The sequence below is a fragment of the Scyliorhinus torazame genome, chromosome 4, assembly GCF_047496885.1.
Source record: "Scyliorhinus torazame isolate Kashiwa2021f chromosome 4, sScyTor2.1, whole genome shotgun sequence".
NCBI lineage: Eukaryota > Metazoa > Chordata > Chondrichthyes > Carcharhiniformes > Scyliorhinidae > Scyliorhinus > Scyliorhinus torazame.
In genome coordinates this window covers 334,768,671-334,786,814 of record NC_092710.1, presented here as the reverse complement: position 1 = coordinate 334,786,814, position 18,144 = coordinate 334,768,671, and the positions used below count along the sequence as shown (strand labels likewise).

At 60.1% G+C, this 18,144-nt stretch overlaps 1 protein-coding gene across 9 annotated transcripts in view; it reads left to right on the top strand.

The window, feature by feature from the left end:
* Positions 1-17,616, top strand: part of LOC140411160 (serine/threonine-protein kinase MRCK alpha-like) — a 900,765-nt gene extending 883,149 nt beyond the window's left edge. For all 9 annotated transcript variants that reach the window (XM_072500231.1, XM_072500235.1, XM_072500230.1 and 6 more), the window contains 2 exons: positions 210-367; positions 14,877-17,616. In XM_072500231.1, coding sequence (XP_072356332.1) covers positions 210-367; positions 14,877-15,008 — 290 coding nt within the window. In that variant the 3' untranslated portion in view covers positions 15,009-17,616. The remainder of the gene's footprint in view (positions 1-209; positions 368-14,876) is intronic.
* Positions 17,617-18,144: the final 528 nt, after the last annotated feature.

Genomic DNA, 18,144 nt, shown 5'->3' with positions numbered 1-18,144 from the left:
GCTTATGGGACTTGGGGAATGAAGTCTCTGGAACACTTTACCACAATTAAGGTGCAACATAAATGCAAGTTGTTGTTGAATATCTTGTCATTTTATTTTCCATCAACGTCCCTATTTTTGGTGTGAGACAGCCTTTACCGTACCCTCACACTGGACTGTAAGACTGAATTTGCTATCTAGATTTTCACATGTTGATGATGTTCGTACAGGGTCAACAGCACAAAATGGAAGTGCCCTTCGAAGAGAATTCTCGGGGGGAAATTACGTCAACAAGCGTCAGCCAATGACCTCTCCGTCTGACGGCTCCCTATCCTCCGGTGGGATGGATCCTGGAAGCGATGTGCCAACAAGGGAGTTCGAACGTGATGTAATTTTTGTTTTTAATATTTTCCCTTTCATCCAATTTCTAATTCCTAGTGAGATGTCTTCAAAGAAACCAAGGTTGAGAGAGAAAAAAACGTTTGTGAGGCTTTATCCCTTCAACATATCAGTGACCTACAGAATTCTGGCAACCCCCCCCCCCACATTTCACAGTCCAACTCCGAACTCACCCTGCCACGCCACACTGTCAATATGGACATGCCGAATGTCCTTAGTTTCCTGAGGAAGTAAAGGCGCTGTTGTGCTTTCTTGGTCATAGCATAGACGTGGGTGGACCAAGACAAAATGATTCTCACAGAATCATAGAATTGGGCCAGCACGGTAGCACAGTGGTTAGCACTGTTGACTCACAGCGCCAGGGCCCCAGGATAAATTCCCTGCTTGGGTCACTGTCTGTGCGGAGTCTGCACGTTCTCCCCGTGTCTGCGTGGGTTTCCTCCGGGTGCTCCAGTTTCCTCCCACAAGTCCCGAAAGACATGCTGTTAGGTGAATTGGACATTCTGAATTCTCCCTCAGTGTACCCGAACAGGCGCCGGAGTGTGGCGACTAGGGGATTTTCACAGTAACTTTATTGCAGTGTTCATGTAAGGCTACTTGTGACAATAAAGATTATTATTATTGTTACAGTGCAAGAGGAGGCCATTTGGCCCAATGTGTTTGCACTGCCGGTGTTCGCCAATGTAACTTGCCACTTGTCAGCCCAAGCCTGGATACTGTCCAGGTCTTGCTGCATTTGGACATGGACTGCTTCATTATCTGAGGAATCGCGAATGGTGCTGAACATTGTGCAGTCATCTGCAAACATCCCCACTTCTGACCTTATGATGGAAGGGAGATCATTGCAGCTGAACTCCTGCAGTGATGTCCTGTAGCTGAGATTATTGACCTCCAACCACCACAACCATCTTCCTTTGTGCCAGGTATGACTCCAACCAGCGGAGAGTTTTCCTCCCTGTTCCCATTGATTCCAGTTTAGCTAGGGCTCCTTGATGCCATACTTGGTCAAATGCTGCCTTGATGTCCAGGGCAGTCACTCTCACCTCACCTCTGGCATTCAGCTCTTTTGTCCATGTTTGACCCAAAGCTGTAATGAGGTCAGGAGCTGAGTGACCCTGGCAAAACCCAAACTGAGCGTCCGTGAGCAGGTTATTGCTGAGTAAGTGCTGCTTGTCAGCACTGTTGATAACTTCTTCCATCACTTTACTGATAATTGAGAGTAGACTGATAGGGCGGTAATTGGCCGGGTTGTATTTCTCCTGTTTCTTGTGTACAGGACACACCTGGGCAATGTTCCACATTGCCGGGTAGATGCCAGTGTTGTCGCTGCACTGGAACAGCTTGGCCAGGGGTGCAGCAAGTTGTGGAGCACAAGCCTTCGGTACTATTTCCAGGATATTGTCAGGGCCCATAGCCTTTGCAATATCCAGTGCCGTCAGCCGTTTCTTGATATCACCCGGAGTGAATCGTATTAGCTGATGCTGGGGACCTCTGGAGGAGACCGAGATGGATCACCCACTTGGCACCTCTGGCTGAAGATTGTTGCGAATGCGTCAGCCTTATCCTTTGCGCTGATGTGCTGGGCTCCTCCATCATTGAGGATGGGGATATTTGTAGAGCCTCCTCCTCCAGTGAGTTGTTTAATTGTCCACCACCATTCACAGCTGGATGTGAAGGACTGCAGAGCTTAGATCTGATCAGTTATAATCAACAGTCATAGATGAATCATAGAATTTACAGTGCAGTAGGAGGCCATTCGGCCCATCGAGTCTGCACCAGCCCTTGCTCCGATAGAGCACCCTGTCCACGCCCAATCCCCCACTCCTAGCCCCGTAACCCCACCTAACCTTTGGGCAATTTAGCATGACCAATTCACCTAACCTGCACATCTTTGGATTGTGGGAGGAAACCGGAGCACCCGGAGGAAACCCACGCACACACGGGGAGAAAGTACAAACTCCACACAGAGAGTGACCCGAGGTCAGAATCGAACCCGGGAGCCTGGCGCTGTGAGGCAGCAGTGCTAACCACTGTGCCACCATGCCACCCTAGGTTGATTGTGGAGTCACGTAGCTCTGTCTAAATCACTCGCTCCTTATGCTGTTTGGCGCACAAGTAGTCCTGTGTTGTAGCTTCACCAGGTTGACATCTCATGTTTTGGCCTACCTGGTGTTGCTCCTGACATGCTCTCCTGCACTCTTCATTGAACCAGGGTTGATCCCCTGGCTTGGTGGTAATGGTAGAGTGGGGGATATGTCGGGCCATGAGGTTGCAGAGTGCGGTTGCCAGGTGCCATTTCGCCTGGTACTAAATGTCGCCCTGGCGAGCTCTGGTCTTCCAGTCACCACCATATGGCTCCGGGTGTCAGGAGAATCCTGCAAATGCAAGGTCAAATGAGTCTAATGTCTCATTTAAATATGCCGATCAGGATCACGGCCAGCGAGAGTCCGATCCAGATCGCGATGTCTCGTGAGATTTATTGAAGTCTCGCAAAACGTTTCGAGCATCGCAACGGTCCGATCCCGACACCAGGTCAGGTGTGACAAGGCTACTGAATCGCAACCACAATCTGTTAAACCAGGGCAGCACATTTCAAATGTCACCCTGGTTTGAAAGTGTTGTGGTTCAATTGGCCATTATTCAACCCACCTCATTTTTGGGTCACAATTGTTCAATGGGAAGGTCTGTACCAACCTGTCTGTTCATCATACTCAACCGCCTGGCCACTCCCAAACCCACTGCCCGCACCCAGCCTGTATCCAACCTGCCTGTTCATCATACTCAACCGCCTGGCCACTCGCAACCCCACTGCCCGCACCCAGCCTGTATCCAACCTGCCTGTTCGTCATACTCAACCGCCTGGCCACACGCAACCCCACTGCCCGCACCCAGCCTGTATCCAACCTGCCTGTTCATCATACTCAACCGCCTGGCCACACGCAACCCCACTGCCCGCACCCAGCCTGTATCCAACCTGCCTGTTCGTCATACTCAACCGCCTGGCCACTCGCAACCCCACTGCCCGCACCCAGCCTGTATCCAACCTGCCTGTTCATCATACTCAACCGCCTGGCCACACGCAACCCCACTGCCCGCACCCAGCCTGTATCCAACCTGCCTGTTCATCATACTCAACCGCCTGGCCACACGCAACACCACTGCCCGCACCCAGCCTGTATCCAACCTGCCTGTTCGTCATACTCAACCGCCTGGCCACTCCCAAACCCACTGCCCGCACCCAGCCTGTATACAACCTGCCTGTTCATCATACTCAACCGCCTGGCCACTCGCAACCCCACTGCCCGCACCCAGCCTGTATCCAACCTGCCTGTTCATCATACTCAACCGCCTGGCCACTCGCAACCCCACTGCCCGCACCCAGCCTGTATCCAACCTGCCTGTTCGTCATACTCAACCGCCTGGCCACTCCCAAACCCACTGCCCGCACCCAGCCTGTATACAACCTGCCTGTTCATCATACTCAACCGCCTGGCCACTCGCAACCCCACTGCCCGCACCCAGCCTGTATCCAACCTGCCTGTTCATCATACTCAACCGCCTGGCCACTCGCAACCCCACTGCCCGCACCCAGCCTGTATCCAACCTGCCTGTTCATCATACTCAACCGCCTGGCCACTCCCAAACCCACTGCCCGCACCCAGCCTGTATCCAATCTGCCTGTTCGTCATACTCAACCGCCTGGCCACTCGCAACCCCACTGCCCGCACCCAGCCTGTATCCAACCTGCCTGTTCATCATACTCAACCGCCTGGCCACTCGCAACCCCACTGCCCGCACCCAGCCTGTATCCAACCTGCCTGTTCATCATACTCAACCGCCTGGCCACTCGCAACCCCACTGCCCGCACCCAGCCTGTATCCAACCTGCCTGTTCATCATACTCAACCGCCTGGCCACTCGCAACCCCACTGCCCGCACCCAGCCTGTATCCAACCTGCCTGTTCATCATACTCAACCGCCTGGCCACTCGCAACCCCACTGCCCGCACCCAGCCTGTATCCAACCTGCCTGTTCGTCATACTCAACCGCCTGGCCACTCCCAAACCCACTGCCCGCACCCAGCCTGTATCCAGCCTGCCTGTTCGTCATACTCAACCGCCTGGCCACTCCCAAACCCACTGCCCGCACCCAGCCTGTATCCAACCTGCCTGTTCGTCATACTCAACCGCCTGGCCACTCCCAACCCCACTGCCCGCACCCAGCCTGTATCCAGCCTGCCTGTTCGTCATACTCAACCGCCTGGCCACTTGCAAACCCACTGCCCGCACCCAGCCTGTATCCAACCTGCCTGTTCGTCATACTCAACCGCCTGGCCACTCGCAACCCCACTGCCCGCACCCAGCCTGACTACCCCATCCGTCCCCACCGCCCATCCGTCCCCACCGCCCAACCGACCCCACCGCCCATCCAACCCCACTGCCCACCCAACCTGACTACCCCCATCCGACCCCACTGCCCACCCAACCTGACTACCCCCATCCGACACCACTGCCCACCCAACCTGACTACCCACATCCGACCCCACTGCCCACCCAACCTGACTACCCTATCCGACCGCACTGCCCACCCAACCTGACTACCCCCATCCGACCACACTGCCCACCCAACCTGACTACCCCCATCCGACCACACTGCCCACCCAACCTGACTACCCCCATCCGACCACACTGCCCACCCAAACTGACTACCCCCATCCGACCCCACTGCCCACACAACCTGACTACCCCATCCGACCCCACTGCGCACCCAACCTGACTACCCCCATCCGACCCCACTGCCCACCCAACCTGACTACCCCATCCGACCACACTGCCCACCCAACCTGACTACCCCCATCCGTCCCCACTGCCCACCCAACCTGACCCTCATCCAATCCCACTGCCCACCCAACCTGACAAACCCCATCCAATCCCACTGCCCACACAACCTGACTACCCCCATCCAATCCCACTGCCCACACAACATGACTACCCCCATCCAATCCCACTGCCCACCCAACCTGACTACCCCCATCCGACCCCACTGCCCACCCAACCTGACTACCCCCATCCGGCCCCACTGCCCACCCAACCTGACTACCCCCATCCAATCCCACTGCCCACACAACCTGACTACCCCCATCCGACCCCATCGCCCACACAACCTGACTACCCCCATCCAATCCCACTGCCCACACAACCTGACTACCCCCATCCGACCCCATCGCCCACACAACCTGACTACCCCCATCCGACCCCACTGCCCACACAAACTGACTACCCCCATCCGTCCCCACTGCCCACCCAACCTGACTACCCTCATCCAATCCCACTGCCCACCCAACCTGACAAACCCCATCCAATCCCACTGCCCACCCAACCTGACTAACCCATCCGACCCCACTGCCCACCCAACCTGACTACCCCCATCCGATCCCACTGCCCACACAACCTGACTACCCCCATCCGACCCCACTGCCCACCCAACCTGACTACCCCCATCCGACCCCACTGCCCACACAACCTGACTACTCCCATCCGACCCCACTGCCCACCCAACCTGACTACCCCCATCCAATCCCACTGCCCACCCAACCCCACCGCCCATCCGACCCCATCGCCCACACAACCTGACTACCCCCATCCAATCCCACTGTCCCTCCGACCCCACCGCCCATCCAACCCCACTGCCCACCCAACCTGACTACCCCCATCCGACCCCACTGCCCACCCAACCTGACTACCCCCATCCGACCCCACTGCCCACCCAACCTGACTACCCCATCCGATCCCACTGCCCCTCCGACCCCACCGGCCATCCAACCCCACTGCCCACCCAACCTGACAACCCCCATCCGACCCCACCCAACCTGACTACCCCCATCCGACCCCACTGCCCACCCAACCTGACTACCCCCATCCGACCCCACTGCCCACCCAACCTGACTACCCCCATCCGACCCCACTGCCCACCCAACCTGACTACCCCCTTCCGACCCCATCGCCCACACAACCTGACTACCCCCATCCGACCCCACTGCCCACCCAACCTGACTACCCCCATCCGACCCCACTGCCCACCCAACCTGACTACCCCCATCCGACCCCACTGCCCACCCAACCTGACTACCCCCATCCGACCCCATCGCCCACACAACCTGACTACCCCCATCCAATCCCACTGTCCCTCCGACCCCACCGCCCATCCAACCCCACTGCCCACCCAACCTGACAACCCCCATCCGACCCCACTGCCCACCCAACCTGACTACCCCCATCCGACCCCACTGCCCACCCAACCTGACTACCCCCATCCGACCCCACTGCCCACCCAACCTGACTACCCCATCCGATCCCACTGCCCCTCCGACCCCACCGGCCATCCAACCCCACTGCCCACCCAACCTGACAACCCCCATCCGACCCCACCCAACCTGACTACCCCCATCCAACCCCACTGCCCACCCAACCTGACTACCCCCATCCGACCCCACTGCCGACCCAACCTGACTACCCCCATCCGACCCCACTGCCCACCCAACCTGACTACCCCCATCTGACCCCACTGCCCACCCAACCTGACTACCCCCATCCGATCCCACTGCCCCTCCGACCCCACCGGCCATCCAACCCCACTGCCCACCCAACCTGACTACCCCCATCCGACCCCACTGCCCACCCAACCTGACTACCCCCATCCGATCCCACTGCCCCTCCGACACCACCGGCCATCCAACCCCACTGCCCACCCAACCTGACTACCCCCATCCGACCCCACTGCCCACCCAACCTGACTACCCCCATCCGATCCCACTGCCCCTCCGACCCCACCGGCCATCCAACCCCACTGCCCACCCAACGTGACTACCCCCATCCGACCCCACTGCCCACCCAACCTGACTACCCCCATCCGACCCCACTGCCCACCCAACCTGACCCTCATCCAATCCCACTGCCCACCCAACCCCACCGCCCATCCGACCCCACCCCCCATCCGACCCCACCCCCCCATCCGACCCCACGCCCATGCTACCCCACCCCCCATCCGACCCCACCCCCCATCCGACCCCACCCCCCATCCGACCCCACCCCCCATTCGACCCCACCCCCCATCCGACCCCACCCCCCATCCGACCCCACCCCCCATCCGACCCCACCCCCCATCCTACCCCACCCCCCATCCGACCCCACCCCCCATCCGACCCCACCCCCCATCCGACCCCACCCCCCATCCGACCCCACCGCCCATCCTACCCCACCCCCCATCCGACCCCACCCCCCATCCGACCCCACCCCCCATCCGACCCCACCCCCCATTCGACCCCACCCCCCATCCGACCCCACCCCCCATCCGACCCCACCCCCCATCCGACCCCACCCCCCATCCTACCCCACCCCCCATCCGACCCCACCCCCCATCCGACCCCACCCCCCATCCGACCCCACCCCCCATCCGACCCCACCGCCCATCCTACCCCACCGCCCATCCTACCCCACCCCCCATCTGACCCCACCGCCCATCCTACCCCACCGCCCATCCTACCCCACCGCCCATCCGACCCCACCGCCCATCCGACCCACCCCCCATCCGACCCCATCCGACCCCACCGCCCATCCTACCCCACCCCCCATCCGACCCCACCGCCCATCCGACCCCACCGCCCATCCGACCCACCCCCCATCCAACCCCACTGCCCACCCAACCTGACTACCCCCATCCGACCCCACTGCCCACCCAACCTGACTACCCCCATCCGATCCCACTGCCCCTCCGACACCACCGGCCATCCAACCCCACTGCCCACCCAACCTGACTACCCCCATCCGACCCCACTGCCCACCCAACCTGACTACCCCCATCCGATCCCACTGCCCCTCCGACCCCACCGGCCATCCAACCCCACTGCCCACCCAACGTGACTACCCCCATCCGACCCCACTGCCCACCCAACCTGACTACCCCCATCCGACCCCACTGCCCACCCAACCTGACCCTCATCCAATCCCACTGCCCACCCAACCCCACCGCCCATCCGACCCCACCCCCCATCCGACCCCACCCCCCCATCCGACCCCACGCCCATGCTACCCCACCCCCCATCCGACCCCACCCCCCATCCGACCCCACCCCCCATCCTACCCCACCCCCCATCCTACCCCACCCCCCATCCGACCCCACCCCCCATCCGACCCCACCCCCCATCCGACCCCACCGCCCATCCTACCCCACCGCCCATCCTACCCCACCCCCCATCTGACCCCACCGCCCATCCTACCCCACCGCCCATCCTACCCCACCGCCCATCCGACCCCACCGCCCATCCGACCCACCCCCCATCCGACCCCATCCGACCCCACCGCCCATCCTACCCCACCCCCCCATCCGACCCCACCGCCCATCCGACCCCACCGCCCATCCGACCCACCCCCCATCCGACCCCACCGCCCATCCTACCCCACCCCCCCATCCGACCCCACCGCCCATCCTACCCCACCGCCCATCCTACCCCACCCCCCCATCCGACCCCACCGCCCATCCTACCCCATCCCCCATCCGACCCCAACGCCCACCCCCCCATCCAACCCCACCGCCCACCCGTCCCCACTGCCCATCCAATCTGAGCGTACCCACAAGCCGACTGCACCCTGACCTGACTACCTAGTCCCCGGCCCAGCTGCCCACCCATCTCGACATCTCAGTCGCTGCTTCCCACATGCTGATTTGACACGAGCTGGGTGGGGCAGGAGCATCCGAACTAAGGTTATCTATATCTTTCTGCATTTCTATGAAACTACATGAGTTCAGTGAAAGGATAACTGGTCCTGCAGAGGGACAGGGACAGTTTAATTTAGTCGCTTTATCAGAAATGTACTCGGGTTGGATGATATTGAAGCCGGCAGTCAGATTCCGAACCTGTATCTGGTGGAGTTCTCACAGCTGGAGATATTGGGCTACCCACTTGTCACCTGGACCTGACCGCCCGCCCGACTTGACTACCCACTCACTCACCCACCTACTCACCCACCCACCCGGCGATCCACCCACCCACCCGGCGATCCACCCACCCACCCGGCGATCCACTCACCCACCCGGCGATCCACCCACCCACCCACCCGGCGATCCACTCACTCACCCGGCGATCCACCCACCCACCCACTCGGCGATCCACCCACCCACCCACCCGGCGATCCACTCACCCACCCGGCGATCCACCCACCCACCCGGCGATCCACCCACCCACCCGGCCATCCACCCACCCACCCGGCCATCCACCCGGCGATCCACCCACCCGGCGATCCACCCACCCACTCGGCGATCCACTCACCCACCCGGCCATCCACCCACCCACCCGGCCATCCACTCATCCACCCACCCACCCGGCCATCCACTCACCCACCCGGCGATCCACCCACCCACCCGGCCATCCACCCACCCACCCGGCCATCCACCCGGCGATCCACTCACCCACCCGGCGATCCACCCACCCGGCGATCCACCCACCCACCCGGCGATCCACCCACCCACCCGGCGATCCACCCACCCACCCGGCGATCCACCCACCCACCCGGCGATCCACCCACCCACCCGGCGATCCACCCACCCACCCGGCGATCCACCCACCCATCCGGTGATCCACCCACCCGGCGATCCACCCACCCACCCCGCCATCCACCCGGCGATCCACTCACCCACCCGGCGATCCACCCACCCACCCGGCGATCCACCCACCCACCCGGCGATCCACCCACCCACCCGTTGATCCACCCACCCGGCGATCCACCCACCCACCCCGCCATCCACCCGGCGATCCACTCACCCACCCGGCGATCCACCCACCCACCCGGCGATCCACCCACCCGGCGATCCACCCACCCACCCGGCGATCCACCCACCCACCCGGTGATCCACCCACCCGGCGATCCACCCACCCACCCGGCGATCCACCCACCCACCCGGCGATCCACCCACCCACCCGGCGATCCACCCACCCACCCGGCGATCCACCCACCCGGCGATCCGCCCACCCACCCGGCGATCCGCCCACCCACCCGGCGATCCACCCACCCACCCCGCCATCCACCCGGCGATCCACTCACCCACCCGGCGATCCACCCACCCACCCGGCGATCCACCCACCCGGCGATCCACCCACCCACCCGGCGATCCACCCACCCACCCGGCGATCCGCCCACCCACCTGGCGATCCGCCCACCCACCCGGCGATCCGCCCACCCACCCGGCGATCCGCCCACCCACCCGGCGATCCGCCCACCCAACCGGCGATCCACTCACCCACCCGGCGATCCGCCCACCCAACCGGCGATCCACTCACCCACCCGGCGATCCACCCACCCACCTTCACACTATTCACTTAAAAAAGCTTTGATTATTTTGATAGTTTCATTTGCGGTGGAGTCTGCGTGGGATAATTTCAGCGTCCGCCGGGATTTCAGCGCCCGCCGGGATTTCAGCGTCCGCCGGGATTTCAGCGCCCGCCGGGCTTTCAGCGCCAACCCGGCGATCCACCCACCCACCCGGCCATCCACCCACCCACCCGGCCATCCACCCGGCGATCCATCCACCCGGCGATCCACCCACCCACCCGGCGATCCACCCACCCACTCGGCGATCCACTCACCCACCCGGCGATCCACTCACCCACCCGGCCATCCACCCACCCACCCGGCCATCCACCCACCCACCCGGCCATCCACCCACCCACCCGGACATCCACCCACCCACTCGGCGATCCACTCACCCACCCGGCGATCCACTCACCCACCCGGCCATCCACCCACCCACCCGGCCATCCACCCACCCACCCGGCCATCCACCCACCCACTCGGCGATCCACTCACCCACCCGGCGATCCACTCACCCACCCGGCCATCCACCCACCCACCCGGCCATCTACCCACCCACCCGGCCATCCACCCACCCACCCGGCCATCCACCCACCCACTCGGCGATCCACTCACCCACCCGGCGATCCACTCACCCACCCGGCCATCCACCCACCCACCCGGCCATCCACCCACCCACCCGGCCATCCACCCACCCACCCGGCCATCCACCCACCCACCCGGCCATCCACCCACCCACCCGGCCATCCACTCATCCACCCGGCCATCCACCCACCCACCCGGCGATCCACTCACCCACCCGGCGATCCACCCACCCACCCGGCCATCCACCCACCCACCCGGCCATCCACCCGGCGATCCACTCACCCACCCGGCGATCCACTCACCCACCCGGAGATCCACCCACCCACCCGGCGATCCACCCACCCACCCGGAGATCCACCCACCCACCCGGTGATCCACCCACCCACCCGGCGATCCACCCACCCACCCGGCGATCCACCCACCCGGCGATCCACCCACCCACCCGGCGATCCACCCACCCGGCGATCCACCCACCCACCCGGCGATCCGCCCACCCACCCGGCGATCCGCCCACCCACCCGGCGATCCGCCCACCCACCCGGCGATCCACTCACCCACCCGGCGATCCACCCACCCACCCGGCGATGCACCCACCCACCTGGCGATCCACCCACCCACCCGGCGATCCACCCACCCACCCGGCGATCCACCCACCCACCCGGCGATCCACCCACCCACCTTCACACTATTCACTTAAAAAAGCTTTGATTATTTTGATAAGTTTCATTTGCGGTGGAGTCTGCGTGGGATAATTTCAGCGTCCGCCGGGATTTCAGCGTCCGCCGGGATTTCAGCGCCCGCCGGGATTTCAGCGCCCACCCGGCGATCCACCCACCCACCCGGCGATCCACCCACCCGGCGATCCACCCACCCGGCGATCCACCCACCCACCCGGCGATCCACCCACCCGGCGATCCACCCACCCACCCGGCGATCCACCCACCCGGCGATCCACCCACCCACCCGGCGATCCACCCACCCGGCGATCCGCCCACCCACCCGGCGATCCGCCCACCCACCCGGCGATCCGCCCACCCACCCGGCGATCCACTCACCCACCCGGCGATCCACCCACCCACCCGGCGATCCACCCACCCGGCGATCCGCCCACCCACCCGGCGATCCACCCACCCGGCGATCCGCCCACCCACCTGGCGATCCGCCCACCCACCCGGCGATCCGCCCACCCACCCGGCGATCCACTCACCCACCCGGCGATCCGCCCACCCACCCGGCGATCCGCCCACCCACCCGGCGATCCACCCACCCACCCCGCCATCCACCCGGCGATCCACTCACCCACCCGGCGATCCACCCACCCACCCGGCGATCCACCCACCCGGCGATCCACCCACCCACCCGGCGATCCACCCACCCACCCGGCGATCCGCCCACCCACCCGGCGATCCGCCATCCCACCCGGCGATCCGCCCACCCACCCGGCGATCCGCCCACCCACCCCGCCATCCACCCGGCGATCCACTCACCCACCCGGCGATCCACCCACCCACCCGGCGATCCACCCACCCGGCGATCCACCCACCCACCCGGCGATCCACCCACCCACCCGGCGATCCGCCCACCCACCCGGCGATCCGCCATCCCACCCGGCGATCCGCCCACCCACCCGGCGATCCGCCCACCCACCCGACGATCCGCCCACCCACCCGGCGATCCGCCCACCCACCCGGCGATCCGCCCACCCACCCGGCGATCCGCCCACCCACCCGGCGATCCTCCCACCCACCCGGCGATCCACCCACCCACCCGGCGATCCACCCACCCACCTTCACACTATTCACTTAAAAAAGCTTTGATTATTTTGATAGTTTCATTTGCGGTGGAGTCTGCGTGGGATAATTTCAGCGTCCGCCGGGATTTCAGCGTCCGCCGGGATTTCAGCGCCCGCCGGGATTTCAGCGCCCGCCGGGATTTCAGCGCCCGCCGGGATTTCAGCGCCCGCCGGGATTTCAGCGCCCGCCGGGATTTCAGCGCCCACCCGGCCGGCCATCCACCCGGCGATCCACCCACCCGGCGATCCACTCACCCACCCGGCCATCCACCCACCCACCCGGCCATCCACCCACCCACCCGGCCATCCACCCACCCACCCGGCCATCCACCCACCCACCCGGCCATCCACCCACCCACCCGGCCATCCACCCACACACCCGGCCATCCACCCACCCACCCGGCGATCCACCCACCCACCCGGCGATCCACCCACCCACCCGGCCATCCACCCACCCACCCGGCCATCCACCCGGCGATCCTCTCACCCACCCGGCGATCCACCCACCCACCCGGCGATCCACCCACCCACCCGGCGATCCACCCACCCACCCGGCGATCCACCCACCCACCCGGCGATCCACCCACCCACCCGGTGATCCACCCACCCGGCGATCCACCCACCCACCCCGCCATCCACCCGGCGATCCACTCACCCACCCGGCGATCCACTCACCCACCCGGCGATCCACCCACCCACCCGGCGATCCACCCACCCACCCGGCGATCCACCCACCCGGCGATCCACCCACCCACCCGGCGATCCGCCCACCCACCCGGCGATCCGCCCACCCACCCGGCAATCCGCCCACCCACCCGGCGATCCGCCCACCCACCCGGCGATCCGCCCACCCACCCGGCGATCCACTCACCCACCCGGCGATCCACCCACCCACCCGGCGATGCACCCACCCACCCGGCGATGCACCCACCCACCCGGCGATGCACCCACCCACCCGGCGATCCACCCACCCACCCGGCGATCCACCCACCCACCCGGCGATCCACCCACCCACCCGGCGATCCACCCACCCACCCGGCGATCCACCCACCCACCCGGCGATCCACCCACCCACCTTCACACTATTCACTTAAAAAAGCTTTGATTATTTTGATAGTTTCATTTGCGGTGGAGTCTGCGTGGGATAATTTCAGCGCCCGCCGGGATTTCAGCGCCCGCCGGGATTTCAGCGCCCGCCGGGCTTTCAGCGCCCGCCGGGATTTCAGCGCCCGCCGGGATTTCAGCGCCCGCCGGGATTTCAGCGCCCGCCGGGATTTCAGCGCCCGCCGGGATTTCAGCGGGCGCCGGGATTTCAGCGTCCGCCGGGATTTCAGCGGGCGCCGGGATTTCAGCGTCCGCCGGGATTTCAGCGGGCGCCGGGATTTCAGCGTCCGCCGGGATTTCAGCGTCCGCCGGGATTTCAGCGGGCGCCGGGATTTCAGCGTCCGCCGGGATTTCAGCGGGCGCCGGGATTTCAGCGTCCGCCGGGGTTTCAGCGTCCGCCGGGGTTTCAGCGTCCGCCGGGATTTCAGCTTCCGCAAGTCCACCTCTGTGTGGATGGGCAGTAAATATTGTACTGTGTTACCCACATCCCAAGGACAGAATTTTTAAAAATTGTTTTGCATCTTCTTGGATGGTTGTGGATGTGGAATGCAGGGGAGAGGGCATGGAAACAAATTACAGCAAAGTGTATTGATGCAATTGGTGAACCCCAAGTTGTGTAAACGTATCAATCATCCCTTCTCTGTTCTCTTCCAGGATTCTGATTCTCCGAGACACTCGACAGCTTCCAACAGCTCCAACCTGAGCAGCCCACCCAGCCCCATCTCCCCCCACAAACCACAGTCACTTCTACTAGAAAACACAGAGCACGGCAACTGGGAAACATGATTGCTCAGTTCTGAAAGCAATTCCAACAGATCAGCCCTTACTCCCGTCTCACTGCACCCAGTCCTACTCTGCTGTCCAATCTGTGCCAGGCAATTGCTGCAGATCTGTCAGAGAGACACAGGGACATTGTGGATTCAGACAAGGCCTGGTCAAGTCAATCTCATACACACACATAGACACATCACACGGGAACTTTTCCCTGCGGACTGCTTTACGTTTTTCTCTCTTGTAAAAAGAGGACAAGCAAATTCCTTTCCTTTCAGAGTGACGTGAGCTGCTCTTTGGGGTTATTGTGGGTGTAGCTTATTCTGTTTTTTAAAAAAAATGGGATCTTGGTTAAGTTGTGTAACTGATGTTTTAAGGTGTTGTTTCTCAATGCAGCTCTCGCCAGGTACACACCACACGCGCACACCACACGCGCACACCACACGTGCACATCTGCACACACGCGCACACAATAAACAGATTGGGGAGTGGAATGCAGCTCTCTCGCTGGGTACACACACACAGAATAAACAGATTGGGGAGTGGAATGCAGCTCTCTCGCTGGGTACACACACACAGAATAAACAGATTGGGGAGTGGAATGCAGCTCTCTCGCTGGGTACACACACACAGAATAAACAGATTGGGGAGTGGAATGCAGCTCTCTCGCTGGGTACACACACACAGAATAAACAGATTGGGGAGTGGAATGCAGCTCTCTCGCTGGGTACACACACACAGAATAAACAGATTGGGGAGTGGAATGCAGCTTTGACTTTTTATCTCTTCCAAAAACATCAAGTGCCGGCCGGCATTTCTTTCTCTGTTACTAGTGCGATCAGGCTTCTTTTAATTATTATTTTATTTTGCAATAATGCTGTGTACATCTGCAAACAAATCACCAAACCTTATTTTGCTAAAAGAAAAACACACAAAAAAATTCTTTTGTGATATAGAATATATATAAAGTATATATATATATATATATATATAAAGTTGTGTATAGTTTTACTTGTTGAAACAACGACTGAAGGAAAGGTTACTGTGTGTGTGTGTGTGTGTGTCACAGACCCTGCTGATAGATTCTTATATATAGTTCTTCAGTGTAGTACCCAAGACGCAGCTAAAATTTAAAGTTTTAAATAAAACAGAAGAGATGGAAGCAGCAACTTTGCAGCTAAGGTGAAAAGTACTCATAAGCTACAATATGTAGATGGACAATGATTGATTTATGTTGCATGTTCAAACTTAAAAACAAGGCTGCACTAGTTTGAGGCTCTTCTCCGTTTAGGGGAGATCTGTTGATCCTGTTTGAATAAAGAACGTCCCTTTCTGTAGTCATTTGAAGGCAGTATTTGATTAAACACCCAGATATCAGAGCAACATTATATATATATATATATTTTTTGTACACCATATGCAGCTGACTTCTGGCGGGAAGGATCGGTCCTGTCGCCTCCTTGGGTCCTGCTTCATCACATCCCTCCCCAGATATTGATGTATTGTTACACTAAACAGAAAAGCGTGCAGACAGCCTGGGACACAATGCTTTCATGGTTAGTTTGCTTTTGCCAGTAAATAATTCCTATTTGCTTTGTACATTTCAAAGCCCATCAGTTCCTGTTTACATCAACTTTTCCACTCTTTCCTTTCTGCAACAGGGAAGGGAAGAGACATAAAGTTTATTGAGGAGGTTTGAGTATGTTAAGTGATGTTTAATTCGCAGCCAAGAGTGCAAAAGCATTTTGGCAAACCATAACCATTTAGATGCTGATGGGAGTTGTTGGGCAGTGGACTGGCGGGGCGGGGGGGGGGGGGCACAAACCTTTGAGTCCTTATGTTTGGGGAGTGGACGGTTAAGCAAGATAATTAAAAAACATACTTCCAGAGGTGAGATGAGTGGGTAAAACACAAACCTGTCTGCACTCTCACATGCTTAATCAAGCTCCTGGTCAGTTGAATGAAGTAAAAGTGGTTTTCATTTTAAATGAATGAGATTTTAGATGAGTTTGACCTTTGATTTGAAAGTGCCTCTTCATGAAGGCTGTCACTGTCTTGAGCTTTTGTTGCGACGACAGAAATATGTGAGTGGGAGAGATGGGCACAATCTTCCTTGAGTTAAGATATGTACAGATATGGAGGAGAAACGTGGGAGCTGTCACAATCTCAGCCTGTGAATTGTAAAGATCATTATGTGGAGAGCAAGGGGATGGAGGATATGTTTACTCGTGTTGGTGTTCAGTGGGGACTGACCTGCCTTTGACTATGGCAATTTCATATCATTTATTTTCCAGAGTTTTGTGGGTTTTGCCCCCTTTTGTAAGATTATTGTACAGTTTTGCATGTCTTAGATGTAATCAGTTTTTAAAATTTTCTTTTGGTTTAGATTAAAGGCTGACTTCAGTAAATTAATTGCTTGGCTTTATCAGTCCTTTTTGCCCTTAATGTTTTTAGGGGTTAATTTGTAAGAGAAAACTATTGCTGATTGTAGATTCTTCTGCACAAGAATATTTAAGGTGGTCAGTCTATTAAAGACCGGCCACCATTATTTTATGTTGGTGACACACACTAAATATTAACCAAGACTTTGATGTATTTCAATAAAACAGGGAAATGTTTGAAATTGGGTTGTTTTTGTATTATTACTTTTAGGGTAAACTGACTCTGATTTGGGCATCTCCGTCCGTGCTCTGGTCCCATCCACTTGGAGTCAGTCAGGAAACCATGGTTTTCATAAATTAAATGAGAATTGAGCTCAGTTTTATATAAATGTCCCTCCTTCTAATCCTCCTCTTCTGAAGGTAACTGCTTCCTGCTGGCCCAACACCCCAGACTGGACTTTCCGTTCCTGAGACCAAGTGTTGACGCCGGGGCAGGATTCGTGGACTTTCACGACAGCAAAACTGCCACCGAACCGGTACCGATTCAGCGACTGTGGAGGAGCTCTCTACCAAACGAGAATCGATTCCAATGGAAAGCCGTGCAGGATTTGCCGGGTCTGTGATTGACATTCGGGAGGCTGACAAGCTGCAGCTGCATGTTCACATTACAAGACCCCCACACACTCATCCCAGCCAACACGATGGCACTGGTTATGCTGGCGCACACCCATCCTGCTGATGAGTTGGCTGGGGCCAGAGGGAGCCTAGGG